Source organism: Vidua macroura, chromosome 3 (genome assembly GCF_024509145.1).
Source record: "Vidua macroura isolate BioBank_ID:100142 chromosome 3, ASM2450914v1, whole genome shotgun sequence".
Taxonomy (NCBI): Eukaryota; Metazoa; Chordata; class Aves; order Passeriformes; family Viduidae; genus Vidua; species Vidua macroura.
Window position 1 is genome coordinate 89,006,449 of NC_071573.1, and position 26,536 is coordinate 89,032,984.

Here is a 26,536-nt window from a genome sequence, read left to right on the forward strand (position 1 = left end):
GTTGCCTAGCGACACCTCCTTACGCTGCTGAGGGAGCGCCTGCTCTTGCGCTACTGCTCCGTGCAGCCCCATCCAGCTGCCACCCCAGGCCAGCTCCCTTGACATAGGAGAAGTTGCTCTGCAGTCCAGGTTAGAATTAGACTTGGTGGTTTTATATGAAAAAAAGAAAGAGGGAGGGGACCAAAAAAAGACTCTGGTCTCTCTAACAGCAATAAAAATCCAGTTGTGGCTCCAGGCAGGATCTGAGTCAGTGTGTTGATGTAAATCCTCAGTTGTGCTGTAAGACACAACTTTGCACAAAGGTTCATTTAGGGCAGGATTTAAGGGTATTGATTCATGTCTCAGCCAGACAGAGACCAAGGACTAATAAACTAGGGTTTGGCTCCTTTACTGGGTTAAATGAAGCCTAGCTTCATTTTAAAAAAGAGTAATATTTTTGTAATTTTAGAAACAGAAGATGCATTCATCTTATAAATGAGATTTTAAAATACACTTATAAAAAGTCTATGAGTCAGATTCTCCCAATTATGTCAATTTAAATTGAGTTAATTGCAAATTTAGAATAATAAATTTTACTGGACCTGGTTATGAAGGTCTTCTCAAATGCTGCTGGTTTATGTATGCCATGACTCACCAGCATCCAGTCATGGTATAAGAGGTCTGCAGTTGATGTCACAGCCTTGGACTCTGCTTTTCAGAACATTTTCTCAGAACAATGACTTGCAAGTACTTTTCACCTGAGCACTCCGGATGGTATTTGTGGTCTAGCTGGATTGCTTACACAAACAAGAGAACAAATTGTTTATGTAAGTCAGGCACTTCTGGTGCAGTCTTGTCTGTAAATAGGGATGTCCTTGTCTTCCTCCTCAGCCTCCCCTGCTGCAGCACTCAACTGCCTTGCTGTAGAAACTGACAAAAGGAGATCTTTTCTGAGCTTACAGTCCTGAGTTTGCCCTTCCAAGCAGTGTTCTGCTGAACAAGAGCTCCTTTAGGAGGTTGCTTTCTGGACTATTGATCTGTTTTTGCTTCTGGTACATTCAGGAGTGCAGTCTAATGAATGTGCTTTTGCACTAAATCCTTGAAAGCACCATTGTTTTCTGATTAATTCTTGCTCATGACTTCCTTGAGGTTAGTGCCATGGGAGGTGTCTCTTATTCTAAATCTTCCAGAGTAATAAACTCAGTCATCTGTAGTGCTAGATCATTAACCTTGTCCCTGGTTTGGTCTGGATCAGCTCAGACTCCTCCCAGCAGTTCTTGGGCACTACTTGAGAGTTAGTACAGAACAGACACTATTCCCTCCAGGCAGTTTGAAAACAATCTAGGGTGCTTTGGAGACTAAGAGTGGTCACTAGTGCTGGTATTCTGGATATTTTGGTCTAGCCAGTTTCAGTATAAAAATGTTCTGGGCATGTTTAATCTTCTGTAAAGTAGCACAGTGCTTTAACTGGTTTATTACACTGTTTACTTGCTACCTCTATACCAGATTCAGCCTGATCACATTTGCAGAGATACAGACAAGTACAGGATTCTCATTGTACTGCATCTACTAAGATCCACTCATAAAAACAGAAACCTGCAAGAAATGCATTTAGAATGCAGATGGTAGTGGTTAGGATACAGGTGTTTCTTAACCAGTGTCTGTCATGGGGAATAAGAAAGTTTCATCATGTTTTCCCATTTTTATGGAGATGCTAGGCTAGAAAGTACCACATGGAATGATGTTCATCTATGTTTATCTGTCAATAATTGTGTTGTAATTGGATTGTTAGCAGTAGGGGGCTTGTGAAGCACAGAGCAATTAGGGTTATAATTCAAGACTCCTAATAAAATCTATGGTTTATTGAGTAAGGATAACAATGGCCTTAGCAAAGCAAGGGACTGATGTTGCCAAGTATGATGCTGGTGTCCTTGTACAGTTAGAAAAGAAGGGACTTTTTGCTCACTTGGAATGCTCTCCAGAATCTTTGCAATAAGTGCATTTCTCCTTTATTTCTATGCCTTTTTTAGAGTGCATTGAAATTTTCATTAGTATTCTTTTTATTTCCCATTGTAATTACAACTCAGGACTAAGCTCAAATTACGCCCTTCCTTTCTTTTTATCTGTAATATCCTATCTCTTATGCTTATCATTAAAGTTGTATCTTTCCTTACTACATTTTCTTCCTTGTAAAACACTTTCCAGCTGGAATATAATTTGTTCTTCTGTGTTAATTTAGGCTAATAATTCCCCTTGCCTCATTTGCAGCCCACATAGTGATGAAACTTCCCCTTGTTTTGCTCCCAGATAAGTATTGCCACAATTCTTTAATAAAATTAGGTAGGACTCTGTTTACAAAAGACTGCTTCTGTGGTATCTTACTGCTTTCACAGGAAGCTTAACAGCTTGCAGAACAGTAAGTGGCAAATGTTTAATGCAACATTATGCCAACTTGAGGACAAACTGTTCCTCTCAGGAATGTTTTCAGGCTTAAATGAGAGGAAAATCCCCTTTGCAGAATGTGAATTCTTGGAGGTGGCAGGGAGTGACTGCCACTTCTTTGCCTTGCCAGCAGCTCTAATTCTCAAGTAACTTCCAAGGCTTTTTTAGATCAGCTGTAGTGTACACTGAGCAGCAAGTAGTGATAAAGCTGTGACTGGCTTTTCTGAGGAGAAAAAATTCCTCTTTCATGGAGGAGGCAATAAGTCTTCCAGTCTGTCTGAGACAGAAAACATTGGGTTTTGCCCACAGATGCTGGAAAGGTACTGAGGGGGGAGACATGAGGCCATGGCAAAGCTATTAATATGAGTAAGCAAAGACTGACAGTGTATTTGCAAAAATTGTGAGACAGAACAATTCCAACTTAAACAGTGATGAGTCAGACTGAAATATGTGGAAATTCAGGCGTGGATGCAAGTCATTCATTAAGAAGATTAGTGGATATTACTGCACTAACAGTAGTTTGACTAAAGAGAGACAGGAGCTCTCTACAACCTCCTGAAAGGTGGCTGTAGTCAGGTGAGGGTGGGTCTCTTTCTCCAGGCAGCAACTGACAGAATGAGAGGACACAGTCTTAACCTGTGCCAAGGGAAATATAGGCTGGATATTAGGAAAAAGTTTTTTACCAAAAGAGAGACAAAGTGCTGGAATTGTCTGTCCAGGGAGGTGGTGGAGCCACCATCCCTGGATGTGTTTAAAAAAAGATTCGTGCCATGGTTTAGTTGAGGTGTTAGGGCATGGATTGGACTCAAGGATCTTGAAGGTCTCTTCCAACCTAGTGATTCTGTGATTCTATGATTTCACAGAATTAAGCAGGAAAAGACCTCCAAGATCATGGTGTCCAATCTTTGACCGAACACCACGTTGTCAGCTAGGCTGTGGCACTAAGTAGCACATCCAGTCATTTTGTGAACAACTCCAGGGATGGTGACTCTGCCACCTCCCTGGGCAACCCATTCCATTGTTTAACAACCCCTTCTGTGAAACAATTCCTCCTGATGTCCAGTCTGAATCTCCCCTGGTGGAACTTGAAGCCATTTCCTTTTATCCTGTCAGTTGCTGCCTGAGAGAAGAGGCCAATCCCCCACCTGGCTACAACCTCCTTTCAGGGAGTGGTAGAGAGCTATATGGTCACCCCTGAGCCTCCTCTTCTCCAGGTTAAACAGTCCCAGCTCCTTCAGCTGCCCCTCATGGGACTCACTCTTTAGATGCTTCACCAGTCCTGTTGCCCTCCTCTGGACTTGCTCCAGCCCCTCAATTTCTTTCTTACAGTGAGTAGCCCAGAACTGCACACAGGATTTTGAGGTGTGGCCTCACCAGTGCTGAGTTCAGAGGGACAAACTGCCCTGGTCCTGCTGGCCATACTCTTGCTGGTACAGGCCAAGATGCCACTGGCCTTCTTGGCCACCTGGGCACACACTGGCTCATGTTCAGCTGCTGTTGACCAGCACCACCAGGTCCTTTCCCACTGGGCCCCATTCCAGCCACTCTGACCCCAGTCTGTAGTGCTGCCTGGGGTTCTAGCCAAAGTGTAGGACCTGGCACTTGGTCTTATTGAACCTCATACCATTGGCCTCAACTCATCTATCCAGCTTGCCCAGATTTTAATACATCTTAGATTTTAATGTTCTCTGTGTTAATCCTCCAAAGCAGTAAAACCAGCAAGTTTTAACTTGTTGGTCTGTGCCCATCATCACTGTTCTTAATCTCTGGACCTCAACTTCACATCAAAATATTCTGCTGGCTTTCTTTGGCTCCTGGATTCTTTGAAGGTGGGGAGCAGGAATTGTGTGGTCATTATCTGTAAGTAATCCAGGACTTCCTAGTGGGTGCCTGGGCTGATGGATCCGGGACTTTCCGATGGGTGGTGTGCTGAAATCCAAAGTCATACAAAATGTGTTGTATGCTTTCTACTTTATAGCCAGTCTTTAAGGTAAGGCACAACTTTGGATGCTCTAAAGATGACAGAGTGCATCAACTGATGCTGTGAATTTACCATAGGTAAGGTACATTGATTTGCAACTCATGTCTCTTAAAGTCCCAGCTGTGCCTAAAGACTTTGTGAAGTGTGAATGAATTTCAGACCTGGATGTCCCAGTCCTCCACCTCAGAAATATGGTCTAATAAGGGGGAAGAGAGGAATAGAATTAAAACCTCATCAGATGAAATCTGTGTTCTTATAAAAAAACACCATTCTTCACTATAGGAAAGGATGTTTCCAGTAAGTAATGGAAAATATTATTTGTCCAGGAAGCTTCCTAGGAAACACAGAAGAATAACAGCTTCTAGATCACAAGGCTCCTGAAGATATAGTTAGAATTCATTATGTAGCAAACCTTTATGTTCATGATAAAGGGAATTGTCATGTTTCAATGTTTTTCATCAAAAATAATTTTTCAATTGACCTTCCAGATTTTGCAGAACTTGTATTTGTAATGAAAAGCTGTTTAAACAAAATTCTTCCTTCATCTATGTGTGTAGGCTTCAACTATGTCTGATAAAGGGGGAAGAAGCATTTCCTGTGGGGACCCACAGCACAGGCTGGGGTGCTGCTATTGTGGAGAGGGACCAATTTCTGGACCAGGTACCCAGGTTGCCTTCAGGTGGGGGGGAGCTGAGGTGTTCCCAGGTTTCATCTGGCTAAAGATTTAGATAGGGTCAGCATGTGCTTTCAGACCTGCTCACTGGAACATGTCCACAGCTTAATCAGCTGGAAAGCACCACTTGGTGACTTGGCCATGACCTGCAAACTTGGTAGGCAAATTACCTTTGCAAACCACCAGCAGCAGCAAATTTTCGAAAGAAGGTACATTGACCAGAAATAGGCCAAGAAGACTAATTTACATGACAATAAAAACATTTAAAAACAGACATTTCAGTGCTCCAAAATTTTTACCTTCTCATAGAACTAAATATAGTTGGGATTGGGGGAGGGGAGGGGTGTTTCCATAAATAGGAACTATTTTCCTGCACTAATTTTATCTGCTATCTTCAAAATTGACAGGCAAAATTGTTAGGTAGGTGAATTTCAGAGGGCCAAATAAGAAGAAGTTGTAGATTTTTTTCAAAAATTATTTTAGTTATTTCAGTTTGAACTCCTGTGGGGAAGAAAGAACTAACTAGAAAATCCTCTTTGATACCCATGAAACTTGGCTTGGGGGCATGGAGTTAGGCAAGGTTTTGAGGAATTGTTTGAAAACTCTAAAATATACTTTAAATCAAATGGAATTTCTTTACATGGAAATCCTGCTTTAGTACAGAAAAGGGAAAGAGCATGAATGATGAAATGTTTGCTTTATAGGTAAGAGGATGTACTGATCAAGGTAAAGAAAACATTATTTTGTGGCGTATGGTCCATTTTTCATGGAGATTTCAAGCAGAAATAATTGGGGGTTTTTTGAGGTGATTAAGTTATGCCCATACTGAGGAATAGGAAACATCATAATGAGGATACATGATGTGGTCTGTACTTCCCCTTACACCATTGACAGCAGTCAGTCTGTATTTATAAAAAGTAGACTGTACTAGAAAATTAAAAATTCTAGACTGTACTAGAAAATTAAAAAACTTGATTATGAGAAAATGAAGATTAAAGGGATAGGAGCTTTGATCATAGTGCTAGGCCTCTGTAAATTAATAACTGTCTGAAACTTCATTAGGCACAAAAATGATGGAAGCATTTTTGTTTAGTTGTTTTGTTCACAACAATATGATTTATTCTGATAGATAATTAATCTCAAAAAACCCTTCTTTCTTTATGGCAATTTTGCAATGGCTGCAACAACTTGTGCAACAAAATGAGGACAAGTATGTTATTAATTTTTTTTTGTCCTTTGGTATCTTCTGCAAGCAGGATCCTATTCCTGAACCCTAGACTCACTTACACATGACATTGAAAGTCCAAAGCAGGACTGCAGGAAACAGCAATTTTCTGAAAGCAGTAAAGATCAGTAAGTTTTTGTACTCTGCTGGTTTTCCTTAGTTTATTAGAAAGAGTTGAAGTTCACCTCCTGGCACACAGTTATTTCTCATATAAAATTACCATAAGCATGTGTGTTACAACAGTATTTTTCATGACAGTGTACTGCAATATCACATATACCTTTATGATGTTCATGGAAAAATAATTAATTTGTGGGATAGTATTGTGATAGATAGTTAACAGATGTTTTATTGCTCTTCAAACATAAAAATAATTACATTAATGCAAAAAAACTGGTGGCATTTTGATTAATTCTCAAATAATAAAAAACCTGCTTTCATGCATATGTTTATTTTCATAATAATAAAAATGAGAGCCATAATAAAAACAAAATAGCTCTGCACCATAAAGAGAGAATGTTTTTCTCAAGAAATGTTTCCATGAAGCAACAAAGATTGTCTGAAAGAGTCATAGTCAGTGCATAGTAGTGGATTTGATAAAGATGAGCAAAAGCAATTATTAATTGCCATTTCTTGAACAGATTAGTTAAAGGTGCCTCTTGTGTGCAGTAGGTTCCCTGTCCCATAAACTAGTACAGCAATGAAATATTATCTATATCAAACCACTTAAGATAAAATGTTTGATTTTAGTGGAGAAAAAGGTATTTCAGTAGCTTTTGGAAAGGAAGACTGCCATAAGAATCTACAGTATTGCCTTTCAGATTTTGCTATTGCAGCTATTTATTAGCTTCAGGCACAGGATATCTGGTGCGAGCCATAACAAAGTCTCAGGGCTGTACATTGAAAAATCGGATTTCCTAAATATTTGCAAAAGAATTTCATACAAAAACCCATCAGCCAAAAGTTTGTATCATAATAAATCTTTGTAAGTCTCAAATATTTCCCATGTTCCGTATGGTAGCATTGAATCTCCTTGATTGATTAAATAGCTTCAGAGGTTAATGACATCTAAGAAAGCTTTGTTTTTCATCACAATCCTGGAGTATTTGGTTTCTTTTATGTTCTCACTTTAGACTTAGTCATGAGACTGAAAAGAGAGGCTAAAATGAAGAACGTCTCTCTGAATGCAACCAAACACATACTGCAGCAAACCCAGAAGGCTGAAGGTATGGACACACAAAAATAGAAGCAGCCATGACAGCTGAATCACACAGTTCTATGAAGTGCAAACCTGGAGTCTGGATTGTATTATCCTTAGACTAGAGCAGAATGAATTAACTTCCTCAGGACAATGCAAAAAAGATTACAGTTTTTTTGATCAGTGATGTGTTGGAAAAGATGCTTTTAAGCAGGCATTAAACATAAACAGCAAATATCAGATTTTCTTACTTTGCCAAGAAAAAAAAGAAAAAAGATTGTATTTCCAATACTTGGAGACATGGACTGGCAGGGACAGAAATATAGTATTCTTCAGGGAGGTCATCCCACCTCTAAATTTCATTTTAGCTGTAAAGAAAGGAGCTAAAACAGGCGAAGTAAGCAAAACTACATTTTCTTCTCTTAAAATTCATATGGAAGTTAAAGTACACTGAGAAGAGAATTTTGTTTCATTTGTTCTCTGCTGTCTTGCCATTGCCTGGTAACATTTTCACATAATGCAGGCTGACACTTGGAAGCAGAATTAGTAGGAGGATTGATTTTTCTCCCTTGAAGAATATATTTGCTTTACAGTGAAATACTGAATGCTTCAGGTATGAGATCAACCTCATCAATTTTCAACCTTAAACTTTTATGTTTAAAACTGTGGGGATTTTATTTTGAATGTTACTATTATGCCTTGTGAGAACTGCAGTTCAGCTGTTTATATCACTTTTTTTTTTTTTTTTTGCAATTTTCAGTGCAAATGCAACATCCCACATGAAAAATTATCATATTTACTTGTTTAGTAGAAACAGCTTTTGTCTGGAAACAGACCAACCAACATATTGAAACTTTTCTCATGTCATTGTGTATTGTTATTCAAGTCTGGGATGCACAAAAAGCAAAAAGTGCCTCTGCTAGCCACCTGCAAAGCTATGGTAAAAGGCACTCAAAAATTCACCTAATTTTGATGTTACCTGTTCATAAAAACTCACATGTAGTAAAAACCAAACCTGCGAAAAATATAGTTGAAGATGAAAGATCGAGCTGCACAGAAGCTAGGGATCACCACAACCAAGAGTTTCCCCTGAAAGCTTCATCTAACTACCTTGGGAATTAATTTTTTGCATTAAGTCTTAGAGGCAAAAAAAAAGGGGAAGAATAGGATATGATTACTTAATTAAAGACTGTATTGAAATACAATTGCACAAGGAACAGAATAAAGCTTGCCAGGAAATAATTTATCTGATGTTTCCTATCTTCAAGCGTCAGACATCAGTTCTTCAGTCTGCATACCCAAATGGATGGTCATGCACCAGCTGCAGTGCCATAGTTGTATGGCTGAAATAGTAAATGACAGCAAAAGAGCTTCCAACCTAAGTGATATTATATTCACATTTTAGTTTTGTAGTTAGTTACTGTATTGATTTGAAAATGTGACTGAAATATTTTGTTACGTGACAGTTTAAGAACCTCGGTCAGATTAGAACCCTCTTGTTTATCAGATCACTGATATCAAAGCCTGATGTAGGTGACCTTTGGACAATAAGGGTCTGTTATTTTTTGTGGGAATATTAGTCCAGGTGCTAATGCTTAAATGCTCTGATTAAGGAGAAAGAGTAACAAAGAGTAGTTCCTCTATGGAATAAATTTTTGCTCTGTATGGCACTTCTTGATTGAGGATGGATAGCTGTGGCCGCTTTTCAAAGCATGGGGGGAGAGATTTGCTGATTTTAGCACATGTTTTTAATTTCAACTCCTCACTGGATCTGGGAGGTCCTCGAGCCCGTTGTGTGGTTGTGCCAGGAAGCGTGACACTGCTCTGGTGCTGAAAGCAGGCTGTTCTTTGGGTGCAGTGGGATCTGCTTCTCATTCCTAGGCATGTAAAATGCCCAGGCCTGTAGTTTATGGCTCAGCTCCCTTTCTCCACAATTCAGTGATGACCTACATTAACATATTTGTGTGTTAGTTGTTTTAGTATTGCCAAATATCAAAGATTTGGTGGAAAGATGCTGCCATACGAACTTCTAAGAAGAGGCGTAATACTGTTTTGTAAAAGTTGTGGAGCCACAACCAACAGTCGTATCTCAGTGTTGAAACAATCATAGAGACATAACTGAAATAACGAATAAAATTTATCAGAAAAAGAACACCTTGGAACTACAGTTATTTCCCTAAGTTCTTTTAAAGATGCTCTGGTGCAGTCATACAAATGACTCCTCAACTCTCCATATGGACAGTGAGTCATTCTAATATCAAATGCCCGAAGCCTGAGGAAATCACAGGTTTGTTGCTGCTGAGTCATAGTGGCATGTACATCTTGCTAGCTTCAGCTGGCATACAGGAAAGACTGATATACACCACTTACTTCTCAAATCTTTTCTTGCCTCTCAGGCTGTTGGGAGGATTGTGGTCTACTTAGGACATGTCCTAGAGAATAATGTTAGGAGTGCCCTCAGATGATGCTTATTTCCTGGATGCTGCTTGAGCTACTAATTAAAATGGAATGCTAAGTGGAGCATAAATGAATATTATATAGAATGGGTCATTAATGACCTTTTACACTAGTCTGGTATTTCTACTGAAAGATCATTTTCCCTGCTGCAATAGCAGAAAGAGATGCAGCAGGGTGAGAGCTCTGTCTGTCTATTGCATATGGTGTGAGCAGCACCACTCACTATGCACCGCTGAAGACACCACTGAAAACAGCCTCCATTCCCATTATATAATACCGATTTAAATTGTTTATACCTTTCTGAAGCACCAAGTTTAAGCCAAAATGTTTCATATCTTTCCTGTGCCTCTGGCTGAATTCCAGAATATTTCATTCAAATAATTCAGCTCCTTCAATAAATGAGCCTAGGAAAAAAGTGCCACTTTGCTCATGTTAATACTTTGAGGTCTGTTCTGTAAAATTCTCCAGCACCACACTGCAGGTATTTTAAGTTTGGCAGAGAGATAGCTCTCATGTCAAAAATAAGCTTTCATGGAGTGCCTACATGACAGGTTAGCAAAAGCCCTGTATGTTCTCAATTTTCTGAATCAGGATCAAGCTGGTCAAACAGCATGCGAAATGTAATATTCTTTTGATACAAAGGCTTGTCCCAGGCCTCCGGTGATGGTAAAGGACCTAGTAACAGGGCAGTGGGCAGGACCTTTAGACTTGATAATATGGGGAAGAGGTTATGCTTGTGTCTCCACAGGTCACCACTTGAAATGGGTTCCTTTGCAGTGTGACCATTTCTTGCATCATCCTGAGTGGGGAAGGCACTGTGAGTGTCTTACCCCCTACGCTGGACATCACAAATGTATGGATCACCCTTGCAAATGCTGCGCACACTGATACTATGTGCATCTCTACGGCAACCCCTGGGGTTCCCTTTCGCACGAGCTTGGCAGGGGTACCCATTGGCAAGAAGCGTTTTGGTAAGCCGTACAATGAAAGTGTGCAGCAAAACTGCATGGCCCCAAGTACATTGCAGCCCAGGTGGTGGTGCCAGGATACTTGGCGAAAGACCACAGGATGGGATGAGACATAGTACAATGATCTGAGAAGAATGCATGACTTTGCAGGTTTGCTCTCACAGCCACAAGAACTAGATACGCTAGGGACTTCGCAGCCCTTGCTGTGCTTTTACATTGATGATATATTTGACATTCATATGAACAGTGTTAACTCTGATGTGTCTCCTAAAGGTATTTTCAGCAATACTTCCTTGTGGTGTAATCAAACCTCAGAAAGTCAACTGACATCCAGCATCAATGCTATTGCTCTCCCTTCAGACTTGTTCTTACTATGTAGGGAGCGCGTCTGGAAAGGTATACCAGGTAAAGCTGTTGCACTATTGGCCAACTAACCTTGTTTCATCCAAATCGGACAGCTCTAATAGTTGCAGCACAGCATCAGGCCAGGCACAGCACACATGGGTTCTCAGAGAGAGGTGTAATCCGACGGTAACTTTCTGCAACACTACAGAGTACATCTCTGGCAGCTTGATACCAGCAACTCGTACTGCTCATGCTTTGTCTTCTTTAAACAAGCTCGGCTGCTGGCTTGCAAAGGAAGCTAACGCCACTAGTGCCGCTCTTTCAGCAATGCTAATTGGCGTTAAATCGGTGCAACATGCAACTCTACAAAACAAGGCAGCCATTGATTTCTTACTGCTGGCTCAAGGCTGTGGGCACAAAGATTTTGATGGCATGTGCTGCATGAACTTAAGTGACCATTCAAAGTCCATTCACAAGAGTATCAGTAATCTTAAGCAGGTCACTAAACTGCTACTGCAACACAATGAAGGTGATTGGTGGGGGGTGTCTTCACAACACAGTGAGGCTGTCTCAACAATCTCAGCTTGGACGCATGGCTTAAACACTTAGTAATGTATTGCATAGTTATCCTTGGTATGTTCTTAATGATTGTGATATGTATCCCATGTATTATATCTCGCGTGCTATGAATGATCAATAGTAGCCTTAATAAGATAATGGCTTTACCGGCACAGGCAGTTTTAGCTGGGCAACACAAAAACAAAGGGGGAATTGTTACCAATAGGTAAGGCTTTATAAAAGGAACATGACTTGTAACATGACTCTGGCCTGTTAGTAAAGCTAAGTAGAAGGGAACTATGGAAGAGTGGAAGAGTGATTAAGCTGGAATAGGGGTAGACAGACATGAGAGATGTGCTGTGTGACTGCCACATGTCTACACCATGATGTATGACAGTTGGTTGACTTGGGCTTGTTGTGATTTAAAACTATGCAAACTGACAACCAGCTAGTTGCTTAAAAAGGCCAGTTTTTTGGCAGTAAAGAGCACTCCTTTGTACCTGCGTGGGGTCTCTACGTCGCTCGTTACCGCAACACCTTCCTTCCTTCTTTCCTGCCTGTGAAAATACTCCCAATTTTTTTTAAAGTTGTAATGATTATGTCAGTTGCAATTCATACAGGTTCAGGAAAGTTGTGAGCAAGCTGTAGCTTTAAGCTTTTTAGATATCTTCTGCAAAAACTTTGCAAACTTCATTGTTACTTTAAGCCGTTACTTTACCCTTGGCTGATCAGGTGTATCACATGTACTTTTCTCACAGAATAAATATGCTTCTGTCACTGACTTTGAGGGAACTCAGAGAATCTTTCCATGTCTTGGAACACTTTTAACCCTATCCTGGCTTTCTGTGCCTAGAAGGGGAACCAACATAGAGTGGTGCTTATCTAAAAAAGAAAGAATTGCAGAGCACTTCTGTCCATGCAGTTTGCCTTGGAATCTTCACTGCAATGCAGGTCAGGCTCCTCTTTGTTTATGTAATGACTTTTGCCTCAGGCTCCTACATCTAGAGTTCTTATGCTCAACCTGCTATATGGATCACTAGAAAAAAAATTGTCTTCTAAATTACACTGAATCAGTAGCAAAGAAGTGGGGATTTGGCACCTCCTCACCTAAGCAGATAGGGAGTCTTTCCTCATTATTTCCCTGGATTATATTTGTAAAGTCAGGAACTTGTTGAAGATGAAAGTATCTATGAAAAGTTTTCATTAATCATTAGAAATATCTACATGGTAAAGGGAGTTATTTATAAGTAAAAATTTGAACTGTTGGACTGGATATAGGAAAGAAAACTTGCCTATGGTACTGCAAGTAATCTGCTTGGAGAAGACATGTTAGGTGTGGCCTGATAAGGCAGCAAGGAAAATCAGTCAGAAATTACATCTACACTATGTCTTATTTAAAAATCTATACCAATTTTGTTTAGCTTATTACAAAAAACTTACTGAGATTCAAAGTGTACTAAGTGATGACCTCTGGACTATGACACAGAGGGACAAGTCCTTCAGTGCTCTTATCAGAGTATCAGGAAATGATCTGGCAACCAAATTGTGTCAAAGGGCCATGGCAGAGCTCATAGGAGCCACACATTTGATAGCCTCCTATATGCTACAACATCTCCTCCTCCACCCACACTGGACTGTTGAACTAAATGTAAATCAGTACATAAATATGACCAAGAACAGCTCTTGAATCCTCAGGCTGGTTGGAACTGCTTCACTCATGCTCTTATGTCTAATAGCTTCTGCTTCCAAAATGGGTTTGACATATTTAGACCACTTACTAGAAATGAACCCTGGCCTGTTCTGAGCCCTGAGTGCCACCTGGCACATGAGCATGTACAAAACACAGTCCATTATGGGCAAGGAAGGATGATGGGCCATTAGTGCACTACCACAGGGCCTCCCAAACTGATTTGGGTGTGCCTTCAATCCATTAATCTGTTGTGCACATGGAAGTTTCCATACCATTGTTGGAACACCTGTTACAGTTTAAATCATCCTTATTTAAAAGATTTAAAGAACAGTGACAATATATAAATCTATTTGTATAGCCTTGACCTAGTGGTCTTTCAGTGGTTAGGGTAAAACCACTAAATGTGTGTATTAGAAGGTGTCAGAGGCAGCACACTCAGCTTTACTTTGTCCAATTCCTACCTCCAGTAGGTAATGAGTATTTCATTCAGTGGCTCAGCCCTAAGGATGTTTGCTTGAAGCACTAGGACAAATGATATATTACATTTGTGAAATCCACTTCTATTACCTGGCTCAAGTAAATGTGCAAAATTGCAGCAAGAAGGAACACTCACAATATTCCGTACTGCAGTATGTGCTGCTGAATGTATTGACTGCTTTTAACTGACATGATTGGTTTTTATACTTATTAGGGTAATAATATAGTCCCAGTAACATAACCTATGGAACAAGCCTCTGATTCCTTCCTCTGCCTTCTAGGTATGGACTATATTATTACCCCAATAAGTGCATAAAAATACACTAGTTTGTGGGAGCAAATCTATTTTCTAGGACTACCATGCTCTATTGAAAACATATACAGATTACTTATAACTTGTATAAATGCAGTGCATTAGTCATCTATGCATTACCATTCTCCAACTGACCCATTATATCTGCTCTGTAAACAATCTTACAAACAGTAGGAACTTAGAAAGGAGCTTTTAGACAGCAACTTTACAAAGTCACTTTAGAGTGACCTGGTAACCCTTGCTGTCTAAAAGTAGTTTTCAGCAAGATTTTGCTGCACATCTTTGAAAACACTTTAACAGCGACACCAATGTATTTTTTTTAGGGCAATAGAAAATGCATACTCAATTACTTTGCAATATTTTCTAACTTTTATCACTGTCATTTGAGACAAGTTCTTGGTTTTGTTTTAAATAAATAGATCAGTCATCCTTAATTCACTTCTGAAGCAGCAATATGTGCAATAAAACAGAGTGCATGCATCCTCTAATCAGTCCAGTCTTACATACATACTGTACTATACATAGATTTAATAATAACTAAATACGGTAATTATACGTATACGGTAATATATATGATAGATTTAATAATAATTTCATGGCTAGGTATCTAGAGCCTTCCATACTTTAGCATTCTTTTTACCTAAATCATCTACCCAAAGTCATAACTTTGAATTGTCATTGCTTTTTTCAGTTGATATAAACAAAGTGGAGGGATATTCATCACAGGCTGTTTGGGTCACCTGTCTCTGTGAACCTCAGTGAATGGCATGAGTTCACACTGGGGTGAAATTTGGTATCAGAGGATCATCAGCAATATGAGCAGTGAGGTATGTGGATGAAAATTTCAAATAGCATCTATTTGCCTTTATAAATTTGATTCTAGGTACTCAGGCCATGACAAAGAAGTTACTTAAACTGATTCAATGAGTTCTTAGTATGTTAACCTAGAGATGGAACAAGGAAACAGAAAATCACTTCTCTTTTGAGATCCTAAAATATTTAGGCAGTTCACACTCACCTGTTTCTATCTGATGAACTGTATGTAATTTTCCAAATTTGGTAAAACTAAACATTGAGTTTTAAAGTTAAGCTCTTACAATAATTCTCCTCAAGACCAGGAGCCCTAGTGTCATGAGTCTTGCAAGAATTTCTTTCTAATGAGATTTTCAACTGTGATGGCAAGTTAACAGCATGGAAATAGGACTAAGCCAGCTGGTCCACTGATACAAAGGGTTGAAATACATCAAAGAGAAAACATTTAGCAGAAATCTGTTTAAGAATATATAAAGTGTTTGTTTTTTATCTATTTCCCTTAAGAGACAACAAATATTCTTACTTATTTCCATTTGTTTTGGGACACCACCTAAAGACACTGGATATCCATGCCTAAGTCCATGCCTTGCCTGACATAGTGATGATTTGAGTCAAGGCTGATCTTAATCGAGTTTGATCTTGGTTGAACTCACCACTTACCCTGTCCTTCATTCAGTTTCTAAAAGTTCTAACTTCATTTTAATGCAAGGAGAACCACACTATGAAATAGTGATGAATGTTGCAAAGTGGAATTGGCAATTCTCAACTTTTTTTAGAAGTTCCTCAGTTGGTAAGTGAAGAATGAAAAGGTCCTGGCAAACTCTCATAACCCAGCTAAATAATTTGAATCATAAAGAGGTTTTCACTATTATTTTTCTGGGGAAAAAACCTGTTTAGAGATGAAGAGTGAATTGTGGGCTTCTTAGTAAGACTATTACAGAGCAAGGTTTATGGGTAAATCCAACAGCATTCCTGCTTTCCTGCTAGCTATTCCTTGCATCTTTTCTTCAGCAAAAGAGATTTCTTTTACACAAAAACTGGGTATTCTTTCTTGTCTAAATAATGTCAGATGTTCCTATCAGTTGCAATTCAAACATCAACTTTATCAAGGTATTTCATACTCGAATTAACATAATTTCAGAATTAATGTTTTTTAGCTTTTTTACATAAACAATAAGTCTGTGAGGATGGTGCCACCTAATGTAAGTAGAGAACACAGCAGCTACTTTTTGTTCGATGGTGTTAAATTACCAGCAGGGATTGAAAGATTAGGAATTTAGTACTCCTTTTCCTTTCTGTTTCCTCTCACACTAGCTTGCTTTCAAGGCTTCCTTGATAACATGATAGAAATGTATATTTTAAATGAAAGCAGAGATTCTTAATTTTACCCCACTGCATCTATTGTATGCTAACAGAATTTTAAACCTGACTGACAGAAAAGGTGGATAGAAAACAGCCTCAAGATAAAGTATATGCTTTTTACTAGGACAGAGATTAAAGCTGTTTCTCCCTCTGTCCAGAACAATCTTTCACTAGTTATAGAGATTTAAGCTTATACTTCTTCTCTTTATCTGACTCAATGATTTTTTAATCAGCTTACATCAAGCAAAACAATTTTAACAAGGAGGACTAAGCACCTTTGTCATCTATTTGTCTAGCAACAGCATTTAGTATTAGAATAGAATAGAATAGAATAGAATAGAATAGAATAGAATAGAATAGAATAGAATAGAATAGAATAGAATAGAATGGTTCTAGCTGGAAGTGATGTACAATCCAACTAGTCCAACTCTCTGACTACTTCAGGACTGACCAAAAGTTGCAGCATATTATCAAGGCCATTGCCCAAATGCCCCTTAAACATTGACAGTCTAGGGACATGGGCTACCTCTCTAGGAAGCCTGTTCAGTGCTTGATTCTCTCTTGGCAAAGAAATGCTTCCTACTTTTGAGCTTGAACCTCGCATATTTAAATATAGATCAAATACAGATTTTAATAACTAAGCATTTGAACATGGTTATTAATGATGTCAGCAAAGGGGGCAGAATTACATACCTAAATCTAAAAGTTGATTTCAAACCATATCTATTGTACCCTAGATAACTCCACTTTATTGAAGGAAAAAAGAGTATATGCTCTATGTGTGCACACAAATAATCTACTAAGGAAAAAAGGAATATGAATACAAGTAAGCCAGAATGTTCTGTGGATGCAGATGGCATAATAAGGAGAATTTACTTTCAGAGTGGACAGATTTACTGAGGAAATCAAAATAAAAAAATACTGGAACTACATTGGCATAGCACAAATACATTAAAATGTCTAGGTAATTAGGCTAACAAATCTTGTGTCAAGTTTTAATAATCAGAAGTGCTAAAGTTTAAAGTAAACATAATGCTCAATCTCTTCAGCTATACAATGCTAAAAATTATTGCAAAGAAAACCTTAAAGACAATTTCCTCTAGACTTAAAGTTCCAGATGTTACCTGAGAAAGACTCTAAAGTTACTGGATATAAAGAGTTTTTTTACAAGCAGGTATATTATATGGGCAAATAGGCTTTTTTTTGTTTGATTTCTTTGATTTTGCCAATTTTGCAAATTAAAGTAGCAGACACTATTAATTTATCATTATTTATCTCATGCATATAAATATGTACTTTTTGGATGTATAATTAGAAGATTTGGAATTGTAGAATGAATGGCATTGAATATTGTTAGTATACTCAGAGTACATGCTAAATATTATCATTTTCCCATAGTACTTTCAGTTATTTGCCTAATTGTGTACTAAGAAACCACTGATTGTTCCTCAGAAAAAAATACTTGACAAATCATCTACCATGCAGGCTGTGTTTGCACACTGCAGAGAGATTGGGTCAGATCCTGTTGTACTTGAGGGATGTTTCTCCCTTTACTTTTTATCTCTAATGAGATTCTCAACTGTGATGGCAAGTTAACAGCATGGAAATAGGACTTACAGCCAGCTGGACCACTGTTGCAAAGGGTTGAAATACATCAAAGAGAAAACATTTACCAGAAATCTGTTTAAGAATATATAAAGGGTTTGGTTTTCATTTTTATTTCCCTTAAGAGACAGAAAACATTCTTACTTATTTCCATTTGTTTTGGGACACCACCTAAAGACACTGGATATCCATGCCTAAGTCCATGCCTTGCCATGGAACACCTCTCACTGTAGTGTTAATGCACTTTAATGGCAGCTGGCCATCTGCTTTAAAGTGGGACGATTTGGAGGCTGTGTAGAGGCACATCTGAACTCTCACCTTAAATCTAAGTAAAAGGCCAAGTCTATTAAGTGACAATTTTTTCCTCTTTTTCCAGCAAGTACGGGTAATCCTGGAAAAATTGAAGTGATTGAGGCGTGATTGTGCTGTGTTTACCTGGAGGGCATGCAAGACGTGAACAAAGGCCATAAAATGCCATGAATTTTCTCCAACCTTCTGCTAAAATGGGGTTGGTAGGCATAATGTTAAAAGGCTCTTGAAGACTGACTGTATATAGAAAAAAAAAATCTGTGGAGGATGGTGGCAAGTAACAAGAGACAACAAGAATCAAATGATGATGCACTGGTCACAGTCCATGCTGACAATTAACAGTAACCATCTCACTTTCTTCCAGCATGGGCCCATGGCCTCCCTAGTGTGGTTCCAGGTTAAATGGTTAAGACTTTACACAGAGTGCAAAGATCTGTAGTTACAGAACCTCAGCCAGTGACACTGCTGTGTTGCTGTGTCAAGTAAGGTCTGTTACATCTGCCAGGAATTTACATGGCATATTAAGGTGGAAAATCTCAGCTGCCACAGATGGTGTCAGGGCTTCTGTTATGCAGTTTCTGCTGTGCAGCTTCTTGCTGTTCATCTCAGGGAGCATGTCATAGTGAGACAGAATTACAGGGGTAGCTGTAAAACTACAATATTGGTACTAATGCTCACATGATGTGTTTTGCAGGATTAGAATGTCAAGCACTACCTGGATTTACTGTAATCCATATTAATTGCTAATTACAGTCTGCAGGGCCAGGTGCAGCCACGAGGCTCACTGAAAGGAGTGTCTTGTGCCCTGCTTGCTGGAGTACCTCTCCAGACCTTGTCACAGGTCATGCTTCTCCGTGGGGTGATGAGCTCTGAAGGCAGCCTTCCCATGTGGTACTGTGCTGGAAGAGGGATACAGAGGAAATAGGACACAATTCTCTAACTGCTGCATGGCTCTATGGCTGCTCACCCAGTCCAGCAGCTGCACTGTGGCAAAGCATGACTGCCAGGGAAGTGAGTGTATACTGCCACCAGAGAGGTGTAGGAGGAGAAGGAAGGTGTAGAGGTGGAACTCAGGGCACAGGAATTGTTCTTCTAGTCATGGTCTTGTTTTGGTTCCAATTCAATGCGAGCACCATTTGTGCCTACCTTTCGAGAATGGAAGAGAAAACCATGAGGAAAATTTAAAAGAGGGCCTAGGAGAAACAAAGCTACAGTAATTGAGATGGATCAATGCAAATCTAAGCCCTAATAATCTGTTTTACTAGATGGCAATATAGAATTTAATTAACTGAAATATTTTGTAAATCATGAGGCTGAATAATGTATCAGCTGTAAAAAAATGCAAAGAAGAAGGCACTGTGCATAGAAGCTACAGTGTTGTTTAGTAATGATGGCAAGACACAGGGTTAGATGTTAAAGAAGAAATGTATCCTGTTGGTGAAGCAACACATTAGGTTAGATTTACTTGAAGGGATTTCAGTGTTTGAATTCTACATTTGGCTTTGTAATACTAGACTATAGGTATTAGTACAGAATTTTATATGTTTATGATGATGTGGGAGAGACTTAGTGAACACCTCCTTTTGCCAGCCTTGGAACTGGAAAGTTCAAGAGTCTTTTTTATAAAAAACTCCTGCAATAGATCTGCCAAAACATATTGCAACCTGTATATCCATTCAGTACTGTGTAGTGTGGATGGTAGTTGGCACCAATCTGGAAATCTCCACACTATAAGAATGCTAAACAACTTTAAAAGGCTTTTTATTCCAAAGGTTTCTGAAACAGGAGAAAACATTTTTAGCAACTGAATGTAACCTGCACTAGTTAGGAGAAAAAATATTTTCCTGGTGGATGCTCCAAAGCCTGATTCTTTGCTGTTTAAAATTATGTTAATTCATATATAGAAATTTTCTCTCTTGGAGAACCAAATTAAATGTGAGGAAAGTACAATCAGTGATAATTTTAACTTTTTTTTTTTTTTTTTTTTTTGAAAATACAAGAAAAAACCCACCCTTTTGTAAGTAGAAGAAGCAGTTTGAAGCTACCATGACAGTGAAATCTGTCTGAAGGTTCCCATCAACTCACCAGCAGATCCTTCCCCTGAGTTGGCACTTGTTTGCCACAGTAGCTGTCACCAGAGAAGCTGGTTCTCTTTTTTTAGCTGAAGAGCTACTAATGGGATAATGAGCAGTTTGCACTTTCTCATTAGCACTTATTCATCATAGACAGTGCATACAAAGTATCTGTAGTTAAAGTATTAAGTAACCATTTTTGTGACGTTTGTTCTGTATTATATTTCTGAAGTGTCTGGATTTTTATATAGGTATTCGATAAACTATGGTTAAAGCCTTGTATATTTAAATTAAAGTTATGCAAACTCATTGTATCAGTTCTAAATTCTAAACTAAAGGGATTATTCTGTGTAAATCTTTGTTTCTCCTCCAGAAAACTTTTTTTTTTATCTGTTTTTCTCAGACTCCCTTTCCAGTGATGCCACAGGAGGTTTCTTTTTCTTGTCTTTATGATCTGTTTAGCAGAACAGAGTAGAACAGAATTGAAGTGTGCCAGAGATGTTTTGTACTTGCAAGAATGTAATGAAGTTAATTTAAAAAATGTATAAATTAATCAGATGTGCAATCATATAATAATTTATTCTTGATGGCATCTGTAGTAGTTATCTGGCTTGATCTACCACTTAAATCAGAGCCAATTCTGAACTTGTCTCAGTTTACTCAGGGCATTTTACACTCAAATTCTGAATACCTCCAAGGATGGATATCCCACAGCCTGTCTGGGCAACCTGTGCCAGTGTTTGATGACTGTTGTTGTGAAGAATATTTTTCTTGCTCTGAAAAATTAGATTTTTAACCTGAAGTGTGTCTTTTTAAAATTAAGAACTGAGGTTGTTCCTGCTTGCATTCAAAATGGTAAAAATGGGAAGCCAGAAGAATTGTTTTTTGGGGTAGTTATAACAAAGTGTTGTTGTTGTTGTTGTTGTTTTACATATTAAAAGAATGGCAAACCTGAGTTTTCACATAATTAAATGCCAATATGAACATCATGTTTAGTTTAATTTATTGAATGATGGGTTGTCAGGTAGGGTTGCTGTAAGCACAACAACATCCTTTAATTTTATGCCATCCAAAGGAACCTGAATGAATGAAATGTCAATTAAAAACAGTCCTTTGAATATATATTAAACCTGAAAAATAAAAAAATAAGAAAGACAAATGTAACTATCTAATCTTTGAAGTATTTTTAGATATCTAATGCAAAAAAAGACCCCTCTCCAATTCTAATACAACCAGATACATCACTATTAATTTACAACATGCAAGCAAGAACAAGTGGCTGGTGCTGCATGTTTTCTTGCAGTGTTCTGTGCCTTTCAAATCCCTGTTCATGTGCCTCAAAAACATACTGCTGTTGTAATGCCCAGTATAGGTTTTACCTCTAAGGAGCCTAACAATAGCTTCTATTCCAGAACAGAAATGGCTTGTTACAGGACAAAAGCCTTTTGTGAGGAGAAAAGTTGAGCAAACCAGTTTTATGCTCAGTTGTCTTTGTTTCCAGGCAGGCAGCTTAATAATGTGTGTTTGTCAGTCTACTTCTGTGCTGTTCCAGAGAGCAGTGCTCTTGGGCATGACTCGTTGGGGTTGCTCTCCATGGTTCATCATCTGCATGGCCTTCTGGGAAAAGAGCTTTACAGCAATTCTGTTTGAACTAACCTTCATTGTGTCTGTGCCTATAAATGTGGGATGTCTTTCTACTAGACTTTCACTACGCCATTTCTAATGGTGACCTGAACTAGAATGAAGTGGACATGAACAAAAAAGATCTTAATCAGCAGGTAAGAGATTGATCATAAATGATTTTCAAGCAGATATACTGATATAAAATACTCCTTGCATCTACCTTAAGGTTACAAGTGAGTGTGTTGCTCCTTGTGAATTATGTGAAAGGCTGTTCGTGCATATATGTTGAGCATGGTCTGATTCTGAAGGAAATGGAGGTCAAGGACAGGCTTCTTGTTTAAGCTGAAAACACTCCGTTTGCTTTAGGAAACAAGTCTAAGAGATTTTGACTTTCTATTCATTTCATTTATAGTTTTATCAAAAGTAACAGAAATAGATGCCTTAAATCTGATCCGATTAATATTATTGGAGAAACATATTGGCTTTGACTTCATTAACCTAAATGAAAGCACTACAATCTGTGTATTGGGATCTGACCTGGATTAGAAAGTGACACTCTTGAGTCAGGCTACTGACCCAAAAGGAAATGCTTAGTTTCTATATAAGTGTATTTTAAAACAGATTCTGGACCTGATTCATTGACATTCATACTTCTGTGGTCCCAAACCACTGTGAAGGAAAGATCATTATGCATTTTGAGCTTATTAATTTTGAGACTCTACATTATTTAGGGATTATTTTTAACACAGTGCAGGTAACTTACATTCAAGGGAAAGTAATTGCAAATAATCTTGTTACAAGGACAACTCTGTTTGAAGCAGCAAGATAATCAACGACCTTGAGAAGCTTGTCTGGTAATTGTGTATGTAGTATGAAGGCTTTGAATGGGTGTAACAGGCAATGGCAGATGTTAGATGTGAAAATAAGTAGCACAGTATTGTGAGCTAACCTCACTCCATTCATTTTCACATGAAGGATATTAATTATCTTGAGAATATTTAAAATTTTCAAAGAAGGAAGGAGATTTCTTCTGCTCCTCACGTTGCCACACATCTCCCTTGACCTATGGCAAGTTTGTGCTTCAACTTCTCCAACTGAAAAATAATGAGATGTACCTAACATTTATGCCACCTTCACATCCTTCACAACGAGGATTTTGTAGCAGTAAATCACTCTCAAAGAGCCACTTTATCAAACAAGGTCACTGAGGTAGAAATTAGTCACAGCAATATCTTGACAAAGTATGTGATCCTCATGTTTCTTGCTTACAAACAATCAGCGCCTGTTTACTGTTGCACGCACGCCTTGTTTTAGCACTGCACCCAAGCGCCCAAACCCCTCTCTGTGCTTGGAGATACTCCCTGGAAATATCTGTGTTGTCCTCAGTACAACTCCATGCCCAAATTCTGTCCTGGTTCAAATCTTTGTAGCTCCAGTGACTCCAGTGAAGCTTCATTAATTCCCAGCAGTAGATAATTTGTTCTTGTATCCTCTGCTCCTTCACCGCCTGGTTGCTGGGGAAGCAGCAGGGCAGCGCTTTCCTCCTGCCAAGGAAAGGGGCAGGGAAATCACTTGGACACAGAACTACTTGCTTTATGGGTACTGCTGTGTGAAGTCTTAAGCAGCACCTCCTGCTGTCTTGGCTTCAAGTATTTGAAATTCATTACTACACAAAAAGATTAAATAAACTTGATGTACCAACCTGAGAGAACTGTAAAGGGTAACCTCATAACAGCCAGATTGGGGCAGAAAAAGTTCCTCAGCATTTACATATGACAGTATTTGAAAACTCTGAAAAACTGGCTTCTGAATTAGAACTGGAAAAAACTTCAAAAAATGTGAATAATGTCCCATGTCAGCATGACCTGAACAAAATATATACTCTTTTTTAGACTGGAAGCATTTAATTTCACTTTTTCAACAGTGCATTATATGATAAAAGAAAAATCAAACCTAAGTGAAGCAATTAACTTTTCATATATAAAAAATTAATCCAACCAAATCCTATATATTTTTGACTTTTGTTTTAGTTTCCCATGTTTTTCTACTTCTTAGGTTTACCAGATTTTGACATTCAGATGTTCTTTGCAAGAATAATCTTTCATTCTTGAAAAACCTATAGCACCAACTCAAAAAGATCATCACAATTTGATCTCTTAACAATCAGTTAATGATATAAAATAAAAAATGAGAATGTGACTTAGCCCCCATTGTATATTGTTGAATGCTTGCATCACTTTTTTAGGTAGTCAGTAGCAGAAACATTGAGTTATTTTGTTGATTAGGTATACTAAAGCTCCTGCTAGAGTTGCACCTTGCCTCTTTCATCTTTTCCTTTGATAGAAATCCTTCTGCAGCTATTCATCCATAGTTACTCAGAGATCCTTTTACACTAACTCTGTTTCTCTCTTTTTTTTCCCCTTTCAAATGCTTTACCGAGAGTTTATTTTTCTCATTTCCATGTCTCTTTTTGTTTTTGAGAGAGGTTTATAAAATACAATAGTGTTTGCAGTCTTGCCTGAAGTCATGACACTGATGCCTACACAAACAAAAAGTAGGCAAAAAATGGAAGGTTCCCTCTGCAGCATCTGAATTTGCCACAAAGAACAGTAACCTATAATAACATTTTAAGGCAAAAGTTCAAGAATTGCCCTGGATTTTCACCTGTTTCCTGCACCACAAAACTCAGTATTTGTTATTCCTCCCAAAGGCAACACTTTACATTTCCAATGCTCTCAGCTCAGCAGGTTTACAGTTGAACTGCCTTTTGGCAGTGCTGTATTTCATGATATAGTTAATACTTCAGAGCTGTACAAAGCCCAAAAATGAACACAAAACTGGTTAAGAAAAATTGCTTTAGATTTATATTTTCTGTGTTACCACAAGATATAAAATGTCCCTCAGATGTAGAATCCTGGTCGCATGCCAGAAATAGCACTTAATCTGGTTAAGTAGAACAAGCAATTTCATCTGCACAATGCTGAAATAGTTGCCTGCTGTTACTGTCCTCTGTTGTCTTCTCTTCCTACCTGCATGATGCCTTAACATACTGCTGTAAACTTAAGTGTAGCCCTTATCTGTTGATAGTCAGAGACATCCAAACTCTTGTGTACTCAGAGCGACACAGCTGGCACAAAGTGAAGATGAGTAAAGCTGTTATTTATGAGTTGAGATTATCCATAAAGGGAAATGAAGTGTGATCCAGCCTACTCTTCCTGCCTCTTGTAAGACTTGCACCTCTATCTAGGGCCTTACCCGGTGCAAACTCTAGTGCAGAGGGGATCAATGTATCAGCACAAATTGCAGCACTGGCACAAGTAGACCTAACAGAAATCAGGGCTTGGGAAAGCACCAATAAATATCAATGAAAAATAACATCAGATAAAACTTCCGAAAGAAGAACCTAAATCTCAGATCTGTCACATAATGTGGCCCATGCTAGTTGTATTTTGGAGCTGATTCTTCTGGCAGGAATATTTGAATCACTGCCCAAACATTCACTTGCTGAGACAGAGAAGCAGATTTCAGAACTGCCAAGACCTCTGACTTAAGGTGCAAACAAATTTTTGAAAATCAGCAAAAAAAAATTAATTCATGCTGAAACAAATGTTGGGTAAAAGAACTTTAAAGTAGCTTATTTCCTAGTACTGTTGATGCAGAGCAACAAAAAATGTAGGTAGACTTTGGAAGGAAATTAAAAGTAGTCCGAATTTTTGCTATATGAATGCCATGACTGTTTTGCTTTCCTCTCAGCACAGCATGACACATGGTTTAATTAAATTAAGTAATGATTTGTAGCTAGCTCACTTGAACTGTATCTCTTTCAAGGCACTATTTCACTTAATTAACCCTGCCTTCTGTAGAAAAAAAATCCTTCCAAGAAATAAAAAGCAAAACAGATAATTCATAAGTCCTATTCCTGAGTGGTCTCCCCTCTGTACCCATGTATTAAGCCTTTTCTGATGGTAGACACCGCATAAACTGCTAGACAAATAAGTCTAAGTCTGTGTTATATCTCATGCATATGACTGTCTTTAAGATGAAGAGATGCTGTAGTGGTACCTTGCAACAAATATAGAAATGTTTATTTCACTGAAAATACTGTGAATGAAATGAAATGAAATAAATGAAATAAAAATTAAAAATAAAATTTTCTAAATGGAAGTCCCTAATGTCCAAGTATATTTAGAAATTAAGAGTCATTTCCCTGCAAAAATTCACAATGTGCCTTTTTCTGAGGACCTAAAGTAATGCATAAGTTGTTCTCTGTATAATTGTAATAGTTTTTTTTTATTTGAAAGTAAAAATGATCACAGTTTTTGTTTAAAAGTAATGGGCATAGTATTTCTTTTGGGTCTAAAATCAAACTGCAGTACCATATGCTAGTTCTTCATGGAAAATAAACCCTTTGCAAACTACTATAGACACATCAATTGTTAGACGTCT

General features: G+C 38.3%; 1 protein-coding gene and 1 long non-coding RNA gene across 4 annotated transcripts in view; both read left to right on the forward strand.

The window, feature by feature from the left end:
* Positions 1 to 26,536, forward strand: part of LGSN (lengsin, lens protein with glutamine synthetase domain) — a 61,297-nt gene that overhangs the window by 14,665 nt on the left and 20,096 nt on the right. For 2 of the 3 annotated variants that reach the window (XM_053973579.1, XM_053973580.1), the window contains exon 1: positions 22,219 to 22,245. The exons of the other annotated variant lie outside the window; for it this stretch is intronic. In XM_053973579.1, coding sequence (XP_053829554.1) covers positions 22,219 to 22,245 — 27 coding nt within the window. Of the gene's footprint in view, positions 1 to 22,218; positions 22,246 to 26,536 lie in introns of those variants that run through there. 3 annotated transcript variants of the gene reach the window in all.
* On the forward strand, positions 64 to 7,634 carry LOC128805102 (uncharacterized). The gene is made up of 4 exons (XR_008436282.1): positions 64 to 129; positions 4,960 to 5,062; positions 6,332 to 6,428; positions 7,434 to 7,634. It is a non-coding gene; the product is annotated as an uncharacterized LOC128805102 (long non-coding RNA).